Source organism: Rattus norvegicus, chromosome 5 (assembly GCF_036323735.1).
Source record: "Rattus norvegicus strain BN/NHsdMcwi chromosome 5, GRCr8, whole genome shotgun sequence".
NCBI lineage: Eukaryota > Metazoa > Chordata > Mammalia > Rodentia > Muridae > Rattus > Rattus norvegicus.
The window spans coordinates 133,338,702-133,360,077 of NC_086023.1; the positions used below are offsets into that span (position 1 = coordinate 133,338,702).

General features: G+C 48.1%; 1 protein-coding gene across 8 annotated transcripts in view; it reads left to right on the forward strand.

Annotated features, from left to right (window-relative positions):
- Positions 1-21,376, forward strand: part of Trabd2b (TraB domain containing 2B) — a 217,727-nt gene that overhangs the window by 160,688 nt on the left and 35,663 nt on the right. For all 8 annotated transcript variants that reach the window (XM_006238601.5, XM_017593793.3, XM_006238603.5 and 5 more), the window contains exons 3-4: positions 8,808-8,954; positions 15,030-15,204. In XM_006238601.5, the coding sequence (XP_006238663.1) occupies positions 8,808-8,954; positions 15,030-15,204 (322 nt within the window). The remainder of the gene's footprint in view (positions 1-8,807; positions 8,955-15,029; positions 15,205-21,376) is intronic.

The window sequence follows — 21,376 nt, forward strand, 5'->3', positions numbered from 1 at the left end:
TTCCTAGAGCTCCTTGCTCACCAGCCTCCTGGCCCAGCAAGCCCCAATCAGCTCACATAGGTGATTCAGCTCGGAGGACAGGTGAAGAACCCCAGAGTTCTATGGTGGGCTTTGGGAGGAGCAGCTTGGGCCTCAGAGAGCAGGCAGCCCCCACTGCAGGCCAGAGGAGGGTCTGCTGCCACCACAGGGTCCACCCTGTAGAGTCCACAGAACAGTGTGAAATTGAGCCCATGGTTCTCTGGGTGGTAGCTGAGAGCGGGGAGAACAACAGGTAAAGCTGCCTCCTCCGTCATGCTGGCCTCCTCCACTCCACACCCAACACCTGCCAACAAGAGGTCTCCCCACCACCACCCTCTTCCCCATAGCCTTTCCTATTCGCCTGCTTCAGACTGACAGGATAGCACCTGATCCCAGCACTGTACACACAAATACACACACTACATATGTACCGCACACACACACTACATATACACACACCACACCAGGTATACCACACACATACTACATACACTACATACATACACCCCACACCAAACACACAAACATACATACCACATAGCACATACACCCATAGTATATATGTAGCACATACACACACATAGCACATATACGTACACGCCATATCATGCATACCATGCACACATATACCATATATATATGCTACATACACTACACACACACATACCACACCACACATTTAACACACACACACTCGTACGTGCACATGCACACACGTACACGCGTACAATCCCTTTCTTCCCCTTGGTTTCTCCTTGGCTGCCACTCTCTTCTTTATTCTCTCAGTACAAGTGTTCTCCTAATGTAATGAAGGCTTCACTAGGTCAGGTGCCTCTGCTTGCTGTGTTTACTATTGTGCCCCTAGCCCATGCCAGCAAACCGCTGTGTAAGTGCTCCATAAAACTTCAGTCAATGAGTGTGTAAATGGGTTCCTGTCACAGGTGGGTAAACCAAGGCCTTGGGAAGAAAAATGATCCACTCTGGGCTTCCTAGGGACAAGTCAGATGGTGGCTAGATCTCTGCTCCCTGAACTAGCCCTGAGTCAAGCCCAAGCTCCAGGAAACCTGCTGCTCCATAACCTGGTATGTATAGACAGAAGCGGTGCTGGAAGCCTGGGAGAATGTAGTATGAAGCTGGGAAGTACTTTGGTGCTATCTGTGGGACATGGAAAGTAACCAATAAACTGCAGTGCCAGCACTGAGGCTGCAGCCTCTGTATTAGTGCCCCCGCCCCAGATGGTTCAATAAGGTAGGCTGACCTCCACGTCTGCACTGGGTGCTGACAGAGTAGTTGGACCTCAGGTCCAGGGTAGCAGTGTTGCTTCAGCCCTTGTGGGGAGCTGCTAGGGTGAGGGCCATAGAATAAATGATGCCCTCAACTTCCCATGCACTGGTGTGTCTATTTTAGAAGTATCTCTCGGGTATCTACTACATATGTGGCTGGTACTGTATTCTCTCTAGGGAACAACCAAGGCCAAGCTGGAGAGTTTACCCCTCTGAGAGATCCTGGACTGGCCTGAGGTTCCATCAGGCTACAAAGAGTAAAGATAGATACCAGTGATTGGAGCTAACCCCCAAATGGTGGCCTTTCCCCTCCTCATGTGTCAATCTTGATAATATCTGATAACCAAGGCTCACTTGTGCGCTCTCTCTCTCTCTCTCTCTCTCTCTCTCTCTCTCTCTCTCTCTCTCTCTCTCTGCATGCATGTCTGTGTATCTGTCTGTCTGTCTCTGTCCCTGTCTCTGTCTCTTTCCAGTTAAGCAATCAGAATATGGGCCCCAGTGGCTAGCCCCAGCTATCTGTTAGTGTCTGTCCTTGTGCTAATGGATGAATGGAGGTAGCATGCTTGTCAACTCCAGTCCACACCCCCATCACTCTCCTGTGTGCTCAACTCTACTTGTCTCCTCCCTTGTCCTCTGCTTCCCACCATGTGGGTGCACAGGGCCTTTGTACCTGCTGGTTCCTCGTCCCTCCACACCCCTGCCCCCATTCCTTGTTTTTTTTTTTCCTGAAACACCTACTATTTTATGTTATTCAAGAAATGGGCCAGTAGAAGGTATGTACACATGCCAACACCTGCAGCTGATTCCAGCCATGTGCAGCTTAACAATGGGAATATGTTCATGGCAATGAATTGCTAGCTGATAGTCACTGTGTACAGTCACAATATGTGTACAACCCAGAACCCAGCCTTCTGCCCATCTAGGCTATACGGCACAAGAATTGCCATTGGTTGCAATCTGCACAACATGCTATTTATTGTACAGAATATTGTAGGCTATTGTAATCCATGCATCTAGATGCAGAAAGGGTGTGCTAAGATACTAGGCCATGGATATTGGCTCTACTGTAATTTTATTAGGGCTTGTTCATGTGTGTAGTACACTAGTGGCCAAAACATCATTATATAGTACATATGTATGATATATTACTGTGAGTGTGCATGCACGAGTGCATATGCATAGAAGGGGTATAAAGACACAGAGAGAGAGAGAGATGCACAGAGAGACAGATATTTATTTCAAGGAATTGGCTCAATGGTATAAAAGATGGCAAATCTAAAATCTCTGTGCCTGGCGGCAGACTGGAAGTCAGGGGAGAGTTGACACGCAGTTCTGCTGATGGCAGAGAGCAAATAGTCACTTTTTCTTAAAACTGTCAGTTGACGGAGACCCACCCAACCTATGGAGAATGACTCATTTTTTTCAACGTTTACTAAATTAAACATTAATCTTGCCTAAAATTACCTTTATAGAAATGTCTAGAAAAGGAGGTAGCCTACTCATAAGTTACTGGCAAAAATACTCACAGGATATGAAGTTAAATTTATAACTTTCATCTTCTATCAAGTCAAACAAGATCAAAGACCTTAGTTTAAAACCCAAAACACTGAAATTTACAGGAAAAATATGGGGATGTCCTTCAAGATATTCAGGGAGGCAGGAGATTTTTTAAACAGAACACCAACACCCAAGTGGCAACAGATTGGACTACATGAAAAAAAAAGTTTCTCTACAACAAAGGAAACAATGGCAGAGTTAGACAATCACAGAGTAGGAGAAAATCTACCAACCACGCTTCAGACAAGATGCTAATATCCAGAATTTACAAAGACTTGCAGAAATTAAAAACAGAAGGAATAAAACTGCTGGTAAAAAAAAAAGGCAAGTGGATTAAATAGACATTTAGAAAGAAAAAGGAAGGAAGGAAGGAAGGAAGGAAGGAAGGAAGGAAGGAAGGAAGGAAGGAAGGAAGAAAGGGAGGAAGGAAGGAAGGAAGGGAGGGAGGGAGGGAGGGAGGGAGGGAGGGAGGGAGGGAGGGAGGGAGGGAGGGAGGAAATGGAACGCCTTTAATCCAAGAACTCAAGAAGCAGAGGCAGGTAGATCTCTGTGAATTTGAGGCCAGCCTGGTCTACAGAGCGAGTTCCAGGATAGCCAGGGCTACAGAGAAACCCTATCTCAAAAAACAATCAATCAAAGAGGTGTTCAGTATCCCTAGCCACCAGGAAGATGCATCAAAACAACTTCATGATAATACCTCACCCCAGTCATAATGGCTATCATCAACAAATCTGATAACAGATGTTAGAGAAGAAATGGAGGGAAAGGAAACCATATTCACGTTGGTGGGGATGCAAACTAATACAGCCATTGTGCAAATCAGTTTGGAGATTTCTCAAAACCTTTAAAATTGAACTACCATGACCCAGGTATCTCCTTCCTGGGTCTATACCCAGAGAAGTCCATACCTGCCATAGAGATATTGGTACCCACCTATTTATTGCTACTATGTTCACTATAGAAAGGAATTGGAATGAAACGCATTGTCCAAACAGATGAATGGATATGAAAACTCCATATTTATAAAACGAAATACATCTCAGCTCTAACGAAAAATGAAGTTTGGAAATTTGCAGGAAAATGAATGGACTTAAAAATGTATCATATACAGCAAGATCACACAGTCTCAGAAAGAAATAAACCACATATTCTTACTCGTATGCAGAATCTAGCTAATAATGAATGTATATATTGCACAAGTGCATGTGCACGCAGGATAACATGAAGAAATGAGAACAAGAAAGGCTAAATATAAGGAGGTGGGGAAGGACTGACTGCAGTTGATGGACGTGAGTTATGAAAGGGGATACAAAGATAATTGTTTTTCTCTAATTCTGTTAAGGACTGTTGTTTGGTTTGGGCAGTAGAAATGTGGATAAAATGTATCCAATACCAAAAGCATAAAATGTAATGTGAAGCTTCCATTCTGAATACCAGATTCCATTCTGAATACCAGTTCTAACTGCATAGAGTCTCGTTGAATTGTATAGACTTTGGGTCTAATTCATTTTGCTATGTGGTATTTTATTTGCATGGGTTATTTTTTAAATAATGAAAGTTTATTTCAGGAGAGAAACATCTAGAGAAATATTTCACTAAATCTCTGGAACCTCAACTGAGTCCATTTGACACATAAAATTAACCCCACGTGTCTCCTCCTCATCAACTCGGTGGTGCCCATGTGCCTATCTTTAAGCCATACCTTTTCTTCAAATAAGGACAGGGGAAAGATTGTAGATCTGCTTAACATGGGAGCAGCTGTCATGTACACAACCACAAATGTCGGAGGCCTTCTCCAGAAGAGGATGCTAGGCACTCCTCCAATTGCTCTTTCCCCTTGGCACCCTGTAACTAAGGTGATGTAAAGTTAGGAACACTTAGACATCAGGGTGGAGACAGGTAAGGGGTCTGTGTTGTATGGTAAGGGGAAGATAAAGCAAAACTATCTGAGATAAATACACCCAGACATGCATTCACGCCGCTCACACAAAATAAACACATCCAGGGCTGCGGACCCCTGCTTAGCATCGGCAGAGTCCCCAGCGCCCCATCAACATCCATTGTTGGCTCATGTCTGTATCCCTCACATTGGGAAGTAGAGGCAGGAGGATCAGGAGTTCATGGTCATCCTCAGCTACATAGTGAGTTCAGGGCTAGCCTGGGTTACACGAGACTATTTATAGCAATTACAATCTCTGTTGTTTCTTGTGACTGACCGCACATGATGGCCCTGACGCTGCCCACCTTCTCTTCTACCATCCATTCTGCATTTCCTCTGCTTTAGCAAGAACCTCAGCTTCCAAGGTTCAGGACCTGGCTGGGGACCTAAAGCACCATTCCCAGAGTTTATGGAAAGACCTTTCTAAGCACGAGTGCTGTCATTTTCCATTGATTCTAATCACAGGGGATGGGAGCACTGAGTCACCTGAAGAAACCCTGTGTTCTACATACTCCCTTCACTCACACTGTGGGGAAAGCAAACCAGTTTTTTTGGTGTTCAGGACCCAGTCTCCCACTGCCCTGACTGTTCTGCTCCCTTTGCCTGTGGACTCAGAGGTATCCTGACCCCAAGTAACCAGGAGGCAGCTTCACAACTGATTCAGCAGGATCAGCACTGTATCTCCTCCATGCTGTGTATTAATATTTTATTAGTGAAAATGTCCCTTTGTGTTACCTAGTAGGTATGCAGTATGAGAATGAGGCTTTTGTCTGTGCTGGCCTTGCCTGGTGGATCAGTACCTAGGAGTTGCTCAGTGAGCATTGTCAACCTGATTAGGACTTCACTGTCATCACTCTGGGCTCCAGCCTGGGTACAAGTACTCATTGGTCATCTCAGAGACTTATCCTGAGAGCCAAACCTGTCCCAAGAGTCCTGGATCCAAATCTTCCCTTCAGGTGATATGATGACCATGTGAGCACAGGCGTCAGGTCTAGCATCCTAGTCTGTCTAGGACTATTTACTGGACTTTTCTGGAACAATAAACCTGTTTCTAGCCTCCTGGCGCCTGCCTTTCTCCACCATAGTGGTCTGTCTGAAGACCTGTTTAGATTCCAAGCCTACACTCAACAGATGCCTCCGGCTACCTTGTGTCCCATGAGCCCTGGTGAAGGGGGACAGTAGAAGATGTACAGGATTTCTTGGTGACCAGAGTGGCTGGGACTCCACACAGGCATCCAGGGGGAATGAGGCCTCCTACTCTTCACCCGGTGTTTGTTATTCCATGTCATAGCCTTAGCATAAACATTATCCTAGTGCGGGCCACTGAGGCTCCTTGTGAGAAAAGTTTGTTGTTCTAAGGTGGCTGGAAGTAGAAGGCACAGAGACCTAGAGAATTCTGGGAGCTGGAGAGGGAGGCAGAAGTCAGGGTAATACTTCACTCTAAAGCTTGTGCCTCTGTCACCCTGGCATGAAGGTCAGTGGTATATCTGCCTCCTCCATGAGTTCCATCTGTTTACAAATAGTCATATTTCATCAATTTGAGTCCCTGCTGAGAAGCTGCCGGAAGCCAGTGTTGAAGGGAGGGAGGGAGGGAGGGAGGGAGGGAGGGAGGGAGGGAAGGAAGGAAGGAAGGAAGGAAGGAGGGAGGGAGGGAGGGAGGGAGGGAGGGAGGGAGGGAGGGAGGGAGATCAGGGACCCTTAAACTGGGCTCCAGGGTACATGGAAATTCCTTCAGCAAGAGAGCATTGAGTCTCACCCTACCTCCTTTATGTCAACCAAGACCTTAACTTTACATTTTTATCTGTTCCACGTTCACACCTCCAAATGGGATTTCTTTGGAAGAGAACAACAACAATAACAACAATAAAAGAATTCTGCAGCGAAAAGCAGTTTGAAACCTCCACACCAAACTAGGAAGATTGGGGCTATTTCCTCCTAGGTTTTATTTAACAAACACATACTCAGCATTCACTTCATGCCAGGACTGTTCTTAACACCGTGCAGCCTGGAATATACTTAATCCCCTGGAATACCTCCCGGCTTCATGAAGGCTGCGCCATTGGAGACCTGACTTCATGAGTCAAGCAGGGTCCAGGGGAGACATTTGCCCTCCAGCCAGGTCCTCTGGCGCCCAGGCTGATGACCTCACCACAGGTCAGGTGGTGCCTTGGCCAGGCTGATCTAAGAAGCAGCAGAGCAGGTGTGTGCAGCCTCTGGGTGTGGCCACAGGAAGTCCCTCTGTCTTAGGCCCTCAGAGGAGGAGAGCAGATCAGCTCGACACGGACACTTTCACCAGAGGCACGTACCCTGTGGGAGGAAGTTCTTGTTGCCTTAGCAATGTCCACAGCAGAAAAAACGTCACTGCGTCCTGTAATTCATCCCCAGCCACCACGCTGCCATCGACACTGCACCAGATGGCTGCAGATCTGATTTCAGTGGTGGCAGCCAAAGCCCAGGGGCCTGGAGAAGGCCCAGACATGGGGCAAGGGATCTGACCTCACCTCCAGCCCTCTCATTAGGGGAGCAGTGGGGCTCACTATAGCTCGTGCAATCCAGTTTTCTTGCCATTAACACAGAGGGGACCCAAGTGTGGCCTATTTGCCTGTTTCACTGAGTTGGCCGGCCCTGTATACCTATTTCAAAAGGTTTTATTCAGATTATGTATCTTAGTGGGAATGTCTACCAGCCTTCTAGATGTTTTTCTTCAGGGCTTCTAAGTACCTTTGAACTATGAAGGAAGCAGCAGGTCCCCAGGTCCTAAAGAGAAATGGAGATCACAGTACCCTCTTTTCCCCCTGGCACAGTGCTAAGAGCTGTAGACTCTAGAGTATTTCCCGTGTTCAGGAAACTCAACATGCTGTGAGGCTGGCCGTTGAACACAATGGAAAGCTAATATGCAAACACTGGTGGAAGGAAGAGCGGTGTATCAGTCATCTCTCACAGAGATTATGCTGTGTAACAATAGAGTGCAGAGCTCAGAGTGCCAGGACCAGTTGCTGTTAGGCTGGACTGATCTTGCTGGTCTCACAGGTCTGGAAGTGAGCTCTCTGTCCATTGATCTGAGTGCTACTGGCTGTATAAGTTTTGCTGTGTGTTTATCAGCCTCCAGCAGGGTGGAGTCAAAGGCACAGAATATGAAGGGGAACAGCCTCAGCGTGCAGGTGCTTTTTGGGCTTTCTTTTGTAATGCTTACAGCCATTGTCCTATCACCTGAAGCAAGGTCAGCATCAGAGTGTGTGGAATCCACAAAGCCCCTTAGTTGACCAAAAGAATCTGGGGTACCAGGACCTTGGGGTGCAGACTCCAGCTCAAGCCATGTGGGTAAAGTGTCTTCTAAGCCTGGTGCCTTAATTTTCCCATCTAAAATCGGGGTTGTTGGCCAGGCCATGTACGGTGGTCTCCACCTATAATCCCAACACTTGGGAGGAAAGGCAGGGCTGCAAGTTCAAGGCAGCCAAAGCAACATAGTAAGAACCTGTCTCGAATAAACAAGACGAAGTCTCCCAGGGCCTGTGTATAAGAGCCCCGTGTTCTGTGGAGCCATAACCTTCAAATGCCACAAGCTGCTTAGAAAGTGTCTGGGTTCCTTGAAAAATTCTGGTTTCAGTGGAAAGGAGAGTTCCGTATAGTATTCCAAGTGACGCTGGCACCTAGAAATGGCATCCCTGGAGCCAGTAGCCCAGAGAAGAGAGATAGAGGGTTCTGCTGAATGCATGAGAGGACGGGCTCTAGGGATCCAGCTCCCGAGACCCTCTGAACCTTCATACAGAGCTGGGGTTTTGTTTCCTTTTGTTTGCTGCTTGACCTCATTTGAGGGTACTCGATTATAAACTGGGTCTGCTTGTCCTAGAACACTACTAAGCAAAGGCAGTCAAGATAGACTCACCCCAAACTCTAAACTCAGATGCTCTGCTCTGTCATATGCCTTCTTTTTCACACCTGTAGCCCCAAAGTTCAGTGAGTGGAAGTCTGTGAGCACAGCCCTGATGCCCTTCTCTCTCCTTGGCCAGGTGCTGTTTGCCCTGAACCAGACTCTGCTGCAGCATGAAAGTGTGCGGGCTGGGAGTCTGCAGGCACCTTACACCACAGAGGACCTCATCAAACACTACAACTGCGGGGACCTCAATGCAGTCATCTTCAACCATGATACATCCCAGGTGAGGCCCTCTTCTCCTCCTGCCCTGATGGCCTCTGCACTGCCATTTGTGAAGACGTAGAGATAGCCCCACATGATCCCACCTGACTTAGTCCCATTGTATAGTGGGCATAGACCAGCTTCTCTCCAGCTATAATAAACAAGAGCTATTGTTGTCTCCTTTATAGAGGGGGAAACTGAGGCTCAGAGAAGGCAAGAGACTCCCTTAAGGCTGTACAGATTACTATTGAAATTTCAAGAACAGCAGCTTGAACCAGAAGACCCAAAGAAGGGTAAATAGCCAGTTACTATGAGCTTGGCCTTTAGTCTAACTCAGAACCTTCTGCCTTGATTCAAATATTAGAGCCAAGATTACGGACATGCTAGCAAGACCCCAAGTAAGTCCCCAAAGATTGAACTTGGCTTGACCCTGCCCAGACTTTATCATGCCTCCTCATTGATCTCCAACAAATTCCAGGACACCCCCACTCAGCATTCAAGGTCCCCTAAGACGTGTGCCCTCTGGGGGCCTTGTCACAGCCTATACCCCAACCCCTACCAGCACCCCAGGCCTGTGGAATTTACAACTTGTTTTTCAATACCTCTGAGCCTTTATCCAGGTTCTTCCTCCCCTGGATTCTTCCAACTTGATCATGGATTAAAGTTACTCTGAAAAATCTCCCCAGTATCAGATTATCTCCTGGGGCATCACATTTTCCCTCAAGGTTTCCTCTGTTGTGTGTGGTATTTTGATGTTCATCCTCTCAGAAAGCTTGGATTAGGCAAAGGAAGCCTTGCTCCTTGTTTTTAGACCCTGGCAGATCCCATTTTCTCGGGGTAAGGCAAGCCAGCCTCTGTAGTAGCATGTGCGTTCCTCCTGTTCTGCCCCTGCTCCTGACCCCATCTCCTTTATATGCACCAGGAGCAAAGTCCACATCTCATCCCAAGAGCCCACCTGTATGCTTCTGCCTTCTCACTATTCCCTCAGCATAGACGCTTCTGCCAGGTGTCACCTCAGAGCATGCCCCTCCATCTTCAGGGACCACCAGCTCCATAAGAGTAGTCCCATCCACTCTATCTGCACTGTAGCCTGAACCTCCCTCTCTTCCCGCCTCATAGTACTTTGTTATGCCCCGCTTTCCTCCCATGGTCTGGAAGACTCTAACACAACAGACTTTCATTCGTGACTACTTACCGTCTTCCCATTAAGAGAACACAAGCTTCACGAGGGCAGGGTTTGGGTGTATCATTAATTCATATATCCCCTCTGGCAAGTCCCCAGCCTACAGTAGGACTCTGTAAATACTTGTCAAACAAATGAAATAGTGAAAATATCAATGTGGGGCCACAGTGCACAGAGGATATGGTGGGGAGCCAGAGAGGACAATTCTCACAGAACTTACCCTCTCACAAGGAGACTAGGAGAGCCAGGAAGCCATTGCCTCATATAGAGACCCTTGCTCTGGGGACAGAACTGCTGCAGCTACAGCCCAGCAATCATGTACAGGGGGCTGCAGCTGGGGCTGGGGCAATAAAGAAAGATTCCTATAAAGTAAGAGGCCACAGAAGAGCCTACATTGGCCGCCGTGAAGGAGGAATGTTCCAGCTGTGAGCACAGTGTGCAAGCAAGCCAGAGACTTGAAGAGGCAATGGAGAGAGTTCTGGTTGGAGGCCAGCCAGGCCAGGGCCACAACGTTCTGTCTGTGCTTGCCACCCTAACCCAGACACAGGCACCCTGAGGGCAGGGTTGAGCTGCTCATCCCTTGGTCCCCACTGCTCTGGAGACCACTTGGCGCCTGTGGTACAGTACTTGCCAGTGAGTGACTGTCATGCACAACACTGTAGGTACGTCATGTACTTAGAGAAGCTTAGAGGATGGAAGAGGAGCCCAGCCCTTACTGTGTAAGGCTGCAGGTCTGAGGACTCTAGTATCCAGGTGGAGGAGGGAAGGGAAGAGGCTGACCCTGGGAACTGATAGGACTCTTACCAGGGCCCCACTTCTGGTGAGCCTTACCCTAAACCCACTAGATGCAGGGTTTGGGAGGTGATGCTCCACCAAGTGATTAACTGTCTGTGATGTGGTTGGCCTGAGGAAGAAGTAGTGGACACAACAAGGCCTAAGGTTGACTCTAAGCTGCGGGAGAGAGGCATAGGGTGAGCTTGGGGATGGTCAATCCAATTTTCCTTTGAGCCTATGCCCAGGAATACTGCTGATCTCTGATGGCAGTAGCCATGTCCCCCAGAAATGCAAGTGGTCCAGCCAGACTTGAATTATGGTCCAGGCTGTATGTGGAGTACACAGAAAGCCTGCCTCACTGTGCAGAAAAGCCAGGGTCGTGGGGCTTGAACCCTACCCTTATACATCATTCTGTGTGGAGCTCTATCAGCAGTCAGGGCCCCACAGTCTCTAGGATCTGGAAGCTTTTGGGCTTGTCACCCTGGTGCAGTCAGGAAGGCTTCAAGGCAATCATAAAGTAGGAACTCAGCTTGTGAGTGGAGTTTCTCAGGGGAGAATGACAGCTGACAGGAAGGGCTGACTGGTGTCTCCAGAGAGCATAGTTTGCATAGTGGAGAACAGATAGAGGGTGAGAATGCCCCGTGGTGTAAGTCAGGGAGTCTTACAGTCAGAGAGATACCCTGGCTGCAGAAGCGAGACTGATAAAGTAGCCTTTGGAGGCCAAAATGGAACAAGTACAGGGCCTGAGGCCCAGTACCCCCAGCCCTAACTGTATACCTCCTCACTGCGCCATCCCCACCCTTGTCAATGATTGCTCCCTGATCCTGCAGCTGAAGGTCACTGGTATTGTCAGCATTCATAACGGGAGGGCCACACAGAAGTCCTCCCTGAGAAGCCTGTGGTCCCCAGCCCCCTGAGGGGCCCAGTGGCCACATATATGTTTTATTCAAACAGTGGACAGTAACGTATTATTACTCGGAGTCAAGATGATTGACAGGAGTGCAGCAGTCTCCTTCAACCATAAACCTGGGCTGATCCAGTGAACCAGACCACATAGTCACACTTCAAGACCCCTCTGTGAACCCTGCTTCCCTCCCTGCCCTCTCCCACTGCATATCCCAGAGTGGTCTTACAAGAGTGGCTGACTCCTCCATGGGGCTGGGAGTCTCATGGGAAACAGCAAAGGATGCTGAGGTGGCCCCCAGCCTCCTGACATAGAGCAGGACCTAGGGAGGCTCTCAGAGGATATCTGCTGAGTAGATGGAACCAGGGAAGTGGGTAGTTGAGTATCATCAACAGACCTGGGCACTTGGCCATCTCTAGCCACAGGTCAGGGGAGCCTACACTGAGTCCCTCCCTCATGACCTCACCCCAGCCCTGCCCTGCCTAGCCCATATCTTTGTCACCCCATCACACACCAATCTCTCGGGCTCTAGGGACATTCCATGATCTATTTGAAATGTTATCATGTGCCCTCCACTTAAACTTGTCATGGGAGATTTAAGGCCCCAGACAAGTCTAATGACATCATTAATTTGCTTCTCCCCCAGCCCTGGCCCAAACCCAGGCCCCATCCTTGGCATAGGGCCAAAGCCCATCATCATGAGACTCACAGAAAATGCTAGACCGTGGCTGGGAAGCCCAAGGGAAGCTGAGTAGCTAGTCCTACTTCATGGTTTTGAAGTTTCACTCTTTTTCTTGTTCTTATAAATACTTAAGTCCCCTGGGGAATCTTTATGCAGATGCACCTTGTGGATGAGAAGCAGAGCAGAAAGGAGGGGTATCTGTTCATAAATCCCATGATCCATGGGAGAAAGAAGGGGATCAGATCCTCTTCCTTCACTTCTGATAGTTCTGACAACCATCTGTCATCTCTGTAGTCTACCCTTCACTGGTAACCCACAACATCACAGGAAGGTGACAATGCAGGATGTCATTATACATACATGTGTATATATACATGTGTGCGTGCGTGTGTGTGTGTGTGTGTGTGTGTGTGTGTGTGTGTGAGAGAGAGAGAGAGAGAGAGAGAGAGAGAGAGAGAGATCCCAATCTGCCTTTCTGAAGCTGGTCTCATTGAATCCATGCACTAAGTCATCATATGTGTCACCCTGTTACCGATAAAGAATGTGAAACTTGGAGAGACCATATGACCTAGAGAGCACCAGGCAATGAAAGAAAGGTGGCAACCCAAGCTGTGCTGGTTGTGCGACTGCAGGACCTGTGCTCATCAACACTCTTCCTCAACTGCCGCTCATCCTGCTCATCCGTCCACTTGTTCACTGACTTAACAAATACTAACAGTAATAAGGCTTGGCCTCCCATCCTCTCCCAGATCCCATAAATGGAGAGAAGCCTTTGAGAGGTGTGTTTCCAGAAATAGTCCTTCTGGTCATGGCCTCTCTGTTCTCCGCCCTGACTCAAAAATCTTTAGCGTCTCCTGTAACTGCATCAAGTCAAGTGTGACCTGTTTCATCAGGGCTGCCAGTCATCCCTTCCAGTGTGGAGGAGGATAAGAACTCCGTTTCCTCATTTGTCTATCTGCCAAGCAGGCAGTCTCTGGGTGCCAGCTCTGTACTGGCCTAGGCATGAGCAGGGCTGCCATGCACATTGTACACATTGTGCAGTACTCACATTGAGACAATCACGTCACTTCCTTCTCTGTCCCAGAGCAGTGAGTCCAGCTTCTCTGACTAAGGAGACGGAGTATGCAGGTGCTCTTACTATCCATTCTCCCACTGCTCCTTGGCCAGCAGAGCAGAGGCAGATGTCCAGCCTCCTCACAAGCCCTCAGGGTTCAGACACTGTTGACTCCCCCATCTTTCTCAGAAAGGATGTTGACAGCTCCTCCTTGGCTGTAAAAAGCCCTGTGCTTTGGGTAAAAAAGCCATAAAAATTGGCTCTTCTGGGGGACTAAGCTCTCTAGGAAGTTGGTGTCTGTGGGCACACACTCCCCTCATGTTTCAGTCAGGACTAGTATTTTGTGATTTGTGCTTGGCTAGGTGACAATGAAGAACGGAAGATGTCCTATGAGCTTGGCAAATGCTTTGGCATGGGGGGATGGGAGGAAAGACAGTGTGCTTTGATTCACTGCCTTTCTTTCCCTGCAACTCCATGCCCATTTTGAAGGAGGTGGTGCTAGAATGGCTGGACCTACCTTCCAGGCCAGATGGGGGAAACAATAGAGCACAACAACCCAGAAGGGGCAGTGCAATCTTACATTCATGTTTGACCCCTGGTAGGCATCTTCCTTATAGCAGGCCCTGGGGACTTGGAATGACATGACTTTGTCCTTGAACTCAGGGGTTCTTCTGCCTAGTTCAAGAGCACATCCACAAAGCCCTTGCCAGGCCTCAGGCCATGTGGCAAGTGACACACTAGAGAGGGAAAAGGACCCAGAACTGGAAAGATGGACGAGCTCTAGGCAGCTTATCCCACAAGCATCAGTCTGGAAGGATCTGTGATCCTGGGATAATTTTCAAGAAGTTTCTAGAAGTTTGAAGCCAGAAGAGAGGAAACTCTGAAAGTTCTGCCCTGCTCATCTGTGTAGAGCAGAACACTGAGTGCGGCCACAGTAGTGGCCCTTGTCTCCTTTAATCCCTCCTGTCACACAGTCCTTCCTACAAATGAGTCAGGACTCAGCAAAATGGAGCAGCTTGTTCAGTATACCCAGCATCAGAACTGAATCTAAAGTTCAAGTCTTCCTCACACCAAGTCCGATGGCCTTCTTGCCATAGCTGTCATCTATACCCCTTTGATGAACTGGGTTCCGTGTCCACGTTGTACTAGATTCAGGGCCAAAGGAAGGACATAAAGAACCCAGCATGGCCTCAACACCCTGAACCTCAACCTCCAGAGAAATAAATACCAGGCAGACCTCGATGTGAGTCTTAGCTGCGCTCCACCAAACATTGACTGTGGTCACACATGTCTCAGGCACACATGTCTTTCACTCTCAGGCTTGCTTTACATGTACAACTGTAACAATGCTCTTCTTTGAGGGCATGAGGGTTGATGAGAAGCAAGAAACAGAGAACATTCTCTTCAGAAAGGTAAGTCAATAACAGTCTTACCTGGGGTTTATCTGACATATTCCCTGCTCCATCAAGATCTGAAAGTTGTTCTGTCTTACCATTGCAGCTACCCAACTTCATCAACACCACCCTCCCACCTCATGAGCAGGTGACAGCCCAGGAAATTGACAGCTACTTCCGCCAGGAGCTCATCTACAAGAGGAATGAGCGCATGGGAAAGAGGGTCATGGCGCTGCTGCAGGAAAACCAGGGCAAGATCTGCTTCTTCGCCTTTGGAGCAGGTTTGGCTCTGACCTCTACTTGTCAAGGAAAAAGCTGAGGCCCAGAAGAGGGTGTGAAAGCCACATGGTACCCAGGAACAGAGCTAGGACCCTAGTGTTTCCCCAGCTTCTGAGCTTCTCTCATAGCATCTCCCTTGGCAAGGGAAGCACCCCCTGCCATGGCCTCTTCAAGTGCCAAGTGGACATATGTGAGCCCCCAACAATCTTTCAGTGCCCATCCTAGCCTGGACCCACTCAACCTAGAGCCAGGGCTAATCATAAGGGTCTTGTGGCCTCATGAGTGAGGAAGAGAGACAGCCCACAGTTGTAACTCCAACTCTAACTGGGCCGTGTGTCATGTCACCTTAGCTGGTACTTTCCCAAGGGTTCAATTTTCTCTTCAGTTAATGGGAAGGACGACATTAACAATTTGATGAATCTAAAGTATCCATGTTATAGTGTAGTTGTGAGGATGAGTGACATTCAAATAATCTTCCATATGGTGGGGATCCACAATGGCAGCTGCCATAATTATTATCACCACCATCATCACCACTATAATGAACTTAAGCATCACCATGGCAACACAGGACATGAGCTAAAGGTTTCTAGGGGTCTTTTTCTCCTGTAAAGGGATCTAAAGATGTCTACACAGAGTTCCTTGGGGCCCCTATTCCTTCTCTGTTCCTTACCCTTCCTACTTTTCTCTGGCTGTCTCCAGTGGCTGCATTAGGGCTAGGATTGTATGCAGGGTTCTGTGTTGTCATCTTTAGTTCAGTGAGTTACAATGACCATTTACCTCTTACCACTTAAATTTGTGAAATCCACCTGTGTTTTGTGAAAATTTTAAAATAGCTTACAGCTGGATGTGATGACGTTCACCAATAATCCAAGCCCTCTGGACACACAGGCAGGCAGATATCCAAGGCTAGCCTGGTCTGCCTAGGAAGTTCAAAGCCAGCCAGGGATATATAGCAAGCCCCTGTCTCAAACAAACAAGATGGCAGCTTATAGGTATGCTCATCAGTCCACTGCTCTGCCTCTCTCCCTATGGCCTTGACACACACCCTCCAGGCCGAGCAGTCAGTCCAATCCACAAGGGCACCTGTGGACATCTAGACTCTGTAACGGGGCTGTCCTCAGTCGATCTCTGTACCTCCCCTGCCCACATTCAGCTCCAAGGATGTTGAGGGTAAGAGTTGGGAGTATATTTATCCAAACTATTCTTCCCATTTCCAAATCTCCTTCAAAGTGAGGCTCATAGGAGGGTATCAAACATGGATGTAGGCCCTTTTAAAACAGCTCATGAAGGCCATAGAAACTACACAGAAAGAGCTCTGCTCCTCAATGGCTCTGCTATGGTCCACTATGGCCTCCAGCAAGTCTTCTCCCCTCTTATGACCTTAGTTTACCCACTTAAACAGAAGACGCTGACTTTGACTTGATCTGTCTTGTATTATGGGCTGTCTAGAATTCTGGGGCAAGTGTGAGGAACAGGTGGGGTCTCCCAAGGGATCTGGGGGGGGGTCTTCTGAAGGAGCCCACGAGAGCAGTACCTATACTAATACATGGAGATGGGGATGTCACTCTCCCTCTTGCAGAATATCTGCAGGGTCCCTGGTGTCAGCCACATAGCTACGAGGACCTGTGCAAAGAAGTAGCCCTTCAGCATCTCTTCTCTCGGTCACCACGTCTAGGCACTGCATTCTCTACTAAGTGGCCTTAAGTGACTGCAGAACAGCAGCCTCTGGAGTACCCCAGCTCCATAGTTACTCAGATTTGAAGGAGCCTCCAGAGAGCACAGGCACTGAGGGAGGCCAGTAAGAGAGCAGGGATGCCTCTCAAGAACAGGCCCCAAGATGCAGGTGTAGGGTTACTCAGAGCCTGGTGGTCTTTTGCACCAGCCTTCGCCTATGGCTGAGGAAGCTAAAAGATACAGAACACTGACTTTCCTGTGATGCTCCAAGCCCACAGGGCACAACAATCCACTCAAGCACTCTTTCAAATCAAAGCATACTGGGGGCTTGGGAGTGGGGAGCAACTTGTTAGGGATAGCAGCAGGAAGGGATCTCAAAGTCCTTACTTGGCAGCATTAAAAACTGGTAGCTGTGTTTAGCCCCACATCCATCCACATTGTTTTTATATGGGAAATAGTTTGGCATAGTAAAAGAGATGAGGGACGGGGTGCTGCCAAATTCAAGGCAACTTCTGTGGCCTTTTTAAAGCCTCGTTACCTAAGCAGAAGCCACCAGTATAGAAAGATAGGGGTTCCAAAAGGGGAAAGAGAAGAAATGGAGGAAGGGGAGAGAGTTGATCTCCAGGCAGAAGAGGGTACCTCAGCTGAAGTGTGTATGAGCAGGTAGCTGATGGCTTCCCACTAAGCCCACTCTTCCAGCTGGAAGGCAAAGCTGAGAAGGAAGACAAAGGGCGCTTGGTTTGAAGAGGGGAAAGCATTTGACATGAATACAAGAGAAGCTGACCACAAATTTGACAAGAACAGGAAGTTAGGGTAGATTTAAACTCTTGAGCCATCTGTGATTAATTGCTATTGGGTGCCTAGAGTGTGGTGCTCTGAAGAAGCACGTCAGAGCCCAGCATAAAAGTGTTGACCCGTCCATAATGTCTGCTGGAACCGAGATTCACTTGCTTCCTCCGCTGGCATCGAAGGCCCATAACCCTGTCAAGTTGCAGTTTGTTAAGATTTCTCTAGCAACGCCCAAAAACTAGGATTTAAAGATGGCCACTATACCCAGCTGCCTCCTGTGTTTACCTACACACTGCCCACTCAGTGACTATCCCCATGCATGTGAACTCTACCATAGCAGGACCCACAGTCACAAGACTGCTAGCAGATTTTTAAACAAAGACACGGTGAACCAAATCATACAGAATTGAGTATATTCCATTCAGCCCCAGGGGGGGGGGAGAGAGAGAGAGAGAGAGAGAGAGAGAGAGAGAGAGAGAGAGAGAGAGAGAGAGAGAAGAGAGAGAGAGAGAGAGCTTAGACCTCGGCATTAAGAGGAAATAGCAATGTTATCCTTCATTCTAGGAAAAAAGATTTCCTTGGTCTGTTTATTTGTTCAGCCATCCAAGGATCTTGTAGCATTTTTTTTAATAATAAAATGCATGATTCAGGAACTGGAGGAGCTAAGTTGGAAGCATGAGTCACCAGCAGGTTGTGGAGTAGGGAAACAGGTAACCTCTGGGGCCCATTCATTTCCAACTCTAGCAGTTGGAAGTTGTCCGTTTCTGTGTCCCTAGCATAATATAGTGTGAAGAAAGCCCATACTTCTGGCACTTCCCAATCCTTGAATCTCAGCGTTCTAGTGCTCTAATTGCCTGGTTGCAATATCCTGGCTCTCCGGTCTCATAGCATTCCAACATTCCAGCATGGTTTGTTTCAATTGTTCTCGGAGACTTGGGAGTAGTATGGAGCCTTGCAGAACCTGGACATGCCTTCCGGGGCAGCCACCAACTGCCCCACAGGAAGTAAAGTCCAGACAGAAGGCAGGCAGAGTCGGAGACGAGAATCTATTGCTCTGAGTATTGGGACATCCAGGACACTCAGCCTTCAGGCTGCTCAATGGCATTCAGAACAACACATATGGGCCTGAGGCAGGACTTCATGGAAAGATGCACCATTACCTTAGCTAAAGGCAATTGTGTTGGCTGAGATATAGCTCAAAGATAAAGCATTTGCCTCGCGTTAATTCAGCACCACCAAAAATGAATGAATGAATGAATGAATGATTGAATGAATGAATGAAGAAACTACTTCCTGTAGAAGGTACACTGTCCTGTTTGACAATCCAACCATACAGCCATCGTGCTCAGGGCCCGCTATAAGGATAGGATAGCCCTTCTGTACCATTTGACAGACAGGTGGAAATGAACACAGGAACAATAGAGCCTCAAAGCTCCAGTGAAGTGATGGCAATGACTTTGTTGGGGTGGTCAGACTCCTCAAAATATCCAGCTGCTGCTTAAGCCCTCCATCCTAAGCTCACACAGTGTCCTGGAACTTCATTCTGACACTCTGCTCAAACAGCACACTGTCATCTCTTAGCTCAAGTTGCACCCCAGAACTTAAGATGCTCATTCCTCCCTTCTTGAATGAGCAAATGGATGACTGAAGGTGATGCTCCTGAGGTATGCAAAACAGACCAGTCTCTCCTACATTACCACAAGAACATTTGAGCCAGAACTGAAGTCTCTGCCCCATGGTGCATGGCATCTACCGTCTGGAAGGTGAGACTACAGTAACAAAAACAGAGTGCTAGGTCCCAGTGAGCAAACCACACAGGCTGAGGCAGGAGGCAGAGGCTTAATGATAAGCAGGGTTTCTTGGGGGAGGGGTAGCAATTGGTGAGGAAAGAATCTGTGAGAAAAGTAAGCTACAGCAAGAGTTAACTCAGGGCCTTGAGGGCGAGAAAGGCAAACAGCATGGTGAGGTGGAAATGGCTTGCCCTCTGAGATAGTCCTATAATCTTCCCAGAGTCTTTCCACTCCTTGTGCACAACAAGAGGCAAGGCTCCTTCCAGCCCCTGCATCCCACATCCCATGCTTGTTGGCAGAGGCTGACTTGGAGGTTTCCTAGAGAAGGTGGGGTCTGGTTGGCGTGCCCCTGTGCATGTCCAGAGGCCCTCCACACCCACATAGTCCTCAGGACAAGACCATCCTTCCCTGCATTTCACTCTCTTCTCTATTCACCACCTTTGGGACAGAAGCCCATCAGAGTTCAAAGATGGTCCAAGAACAGCCAGCCAATCTGGAATAGAGGCTACACTCCTGGTAGTTTCTTCCCTTCACACACAGCACCCATGTTTGTCCTGCTTCGCAACACAAACATGAAGCTAAACCTTCCAGAAGTGCTTCAGAATTCCCAGTAGTGCTAAAAGGAGCTGTCACCACACCACACATCCATCTGGAGCGGCCATCTTTGCAATGGCTACCATCTTTGGCCAGAGCCATTCCCATTCAACCCAGAGCATCATAACAGGCAGAGCAATATCTCCTTCTGGCTTGAGCCTAGTTGGCCTTCCTTTGAACAAGACAAGTCAATAGGAACTGTGGGCCATGTCCCCAGGGTTGTCTCTAGGACTGTGCTGTCAGCAGAAGATCTGAGAATGCCAGCTATGGGCTCAGCTGGATAGTGCCAGGAATGAAAGAGAGGAAAGTAATAGACTAGAGTGTGGACTTTGAAACTAGGCTGTAGGACATCCCAGTTTTCTTCTGAGAGCTATCTCTGGACTGGTCAATGCCTTCATTCCTCTTGATCTCAGAGTTCCCTCTGAAAGTGCTCTGAGAGTCCGTGAGTAGCACATGATGGCTCAGTGCCAGACACAGCTTAAACAGCCTGTCAGGCCACTACTACTCCAGGACCCCTGGTTCCTCCGAGCCAGCAATCCTCCAAGGACATGGCTCATTTCACACCAGATGAGGAGCTAGAAGAACTCTGTTGCACTGCATAGAAATCTCAAGAACTTAGTTAGTGTTAAATAACAGTGAGGCTCAGGACTGTATCATAGTTAAGAGTTTTATTGCTGTGAAGGGACACCATGACCATGGTAACTCTTATAAAGGAAAACATTGAATTGGGGGTAGCTTATAGTTTCAGAGGTTTAGTCCATTATCATCATGGTGGAAAGCATGGGAGATAGCAGGCAGGCAAGGTACTGGGGAGGCAGCTGAGAGGTTCTAGATCTTGATCCACAGGCAGCAGAAGGAGTCTGTGTATAGGAGGGAACTTGAGTATAGGAGACCTCAAAGCCCACCCTCACAGTGATGAACCTCCTCCAACAAGGCCACACCTCCTAATAGTGCTATTCTCTATGGGCCAAGTATTCAAACACATGAATCAATGGGGGCCATACCTATTGAAACCACCAGAGACAGGATGAGCCTCTGTCCCTAAATATGTCTCTAGCCAACAGGAGGTCTTAGACCCTGGAACATTGAACTTCAGGAAAGAGCCTAGTGTTATAAAGAGTGATTGTCCCAGTCACAGCTGAGACCTGCAACCTTGAAGCCCATTACAAATCCCACTCTACACCAGCCTGGACAGACTCAGCAGTCATTGCCTACATTTGTGGTCATTTGTCACCAGAAGGAAGAGGGCCATCCCTGACTCTTCTTGGCCTCCATGTATTAGCCTAGCATGCATTAGATGCCTGTAAAGGTTTTTAGATAAAGC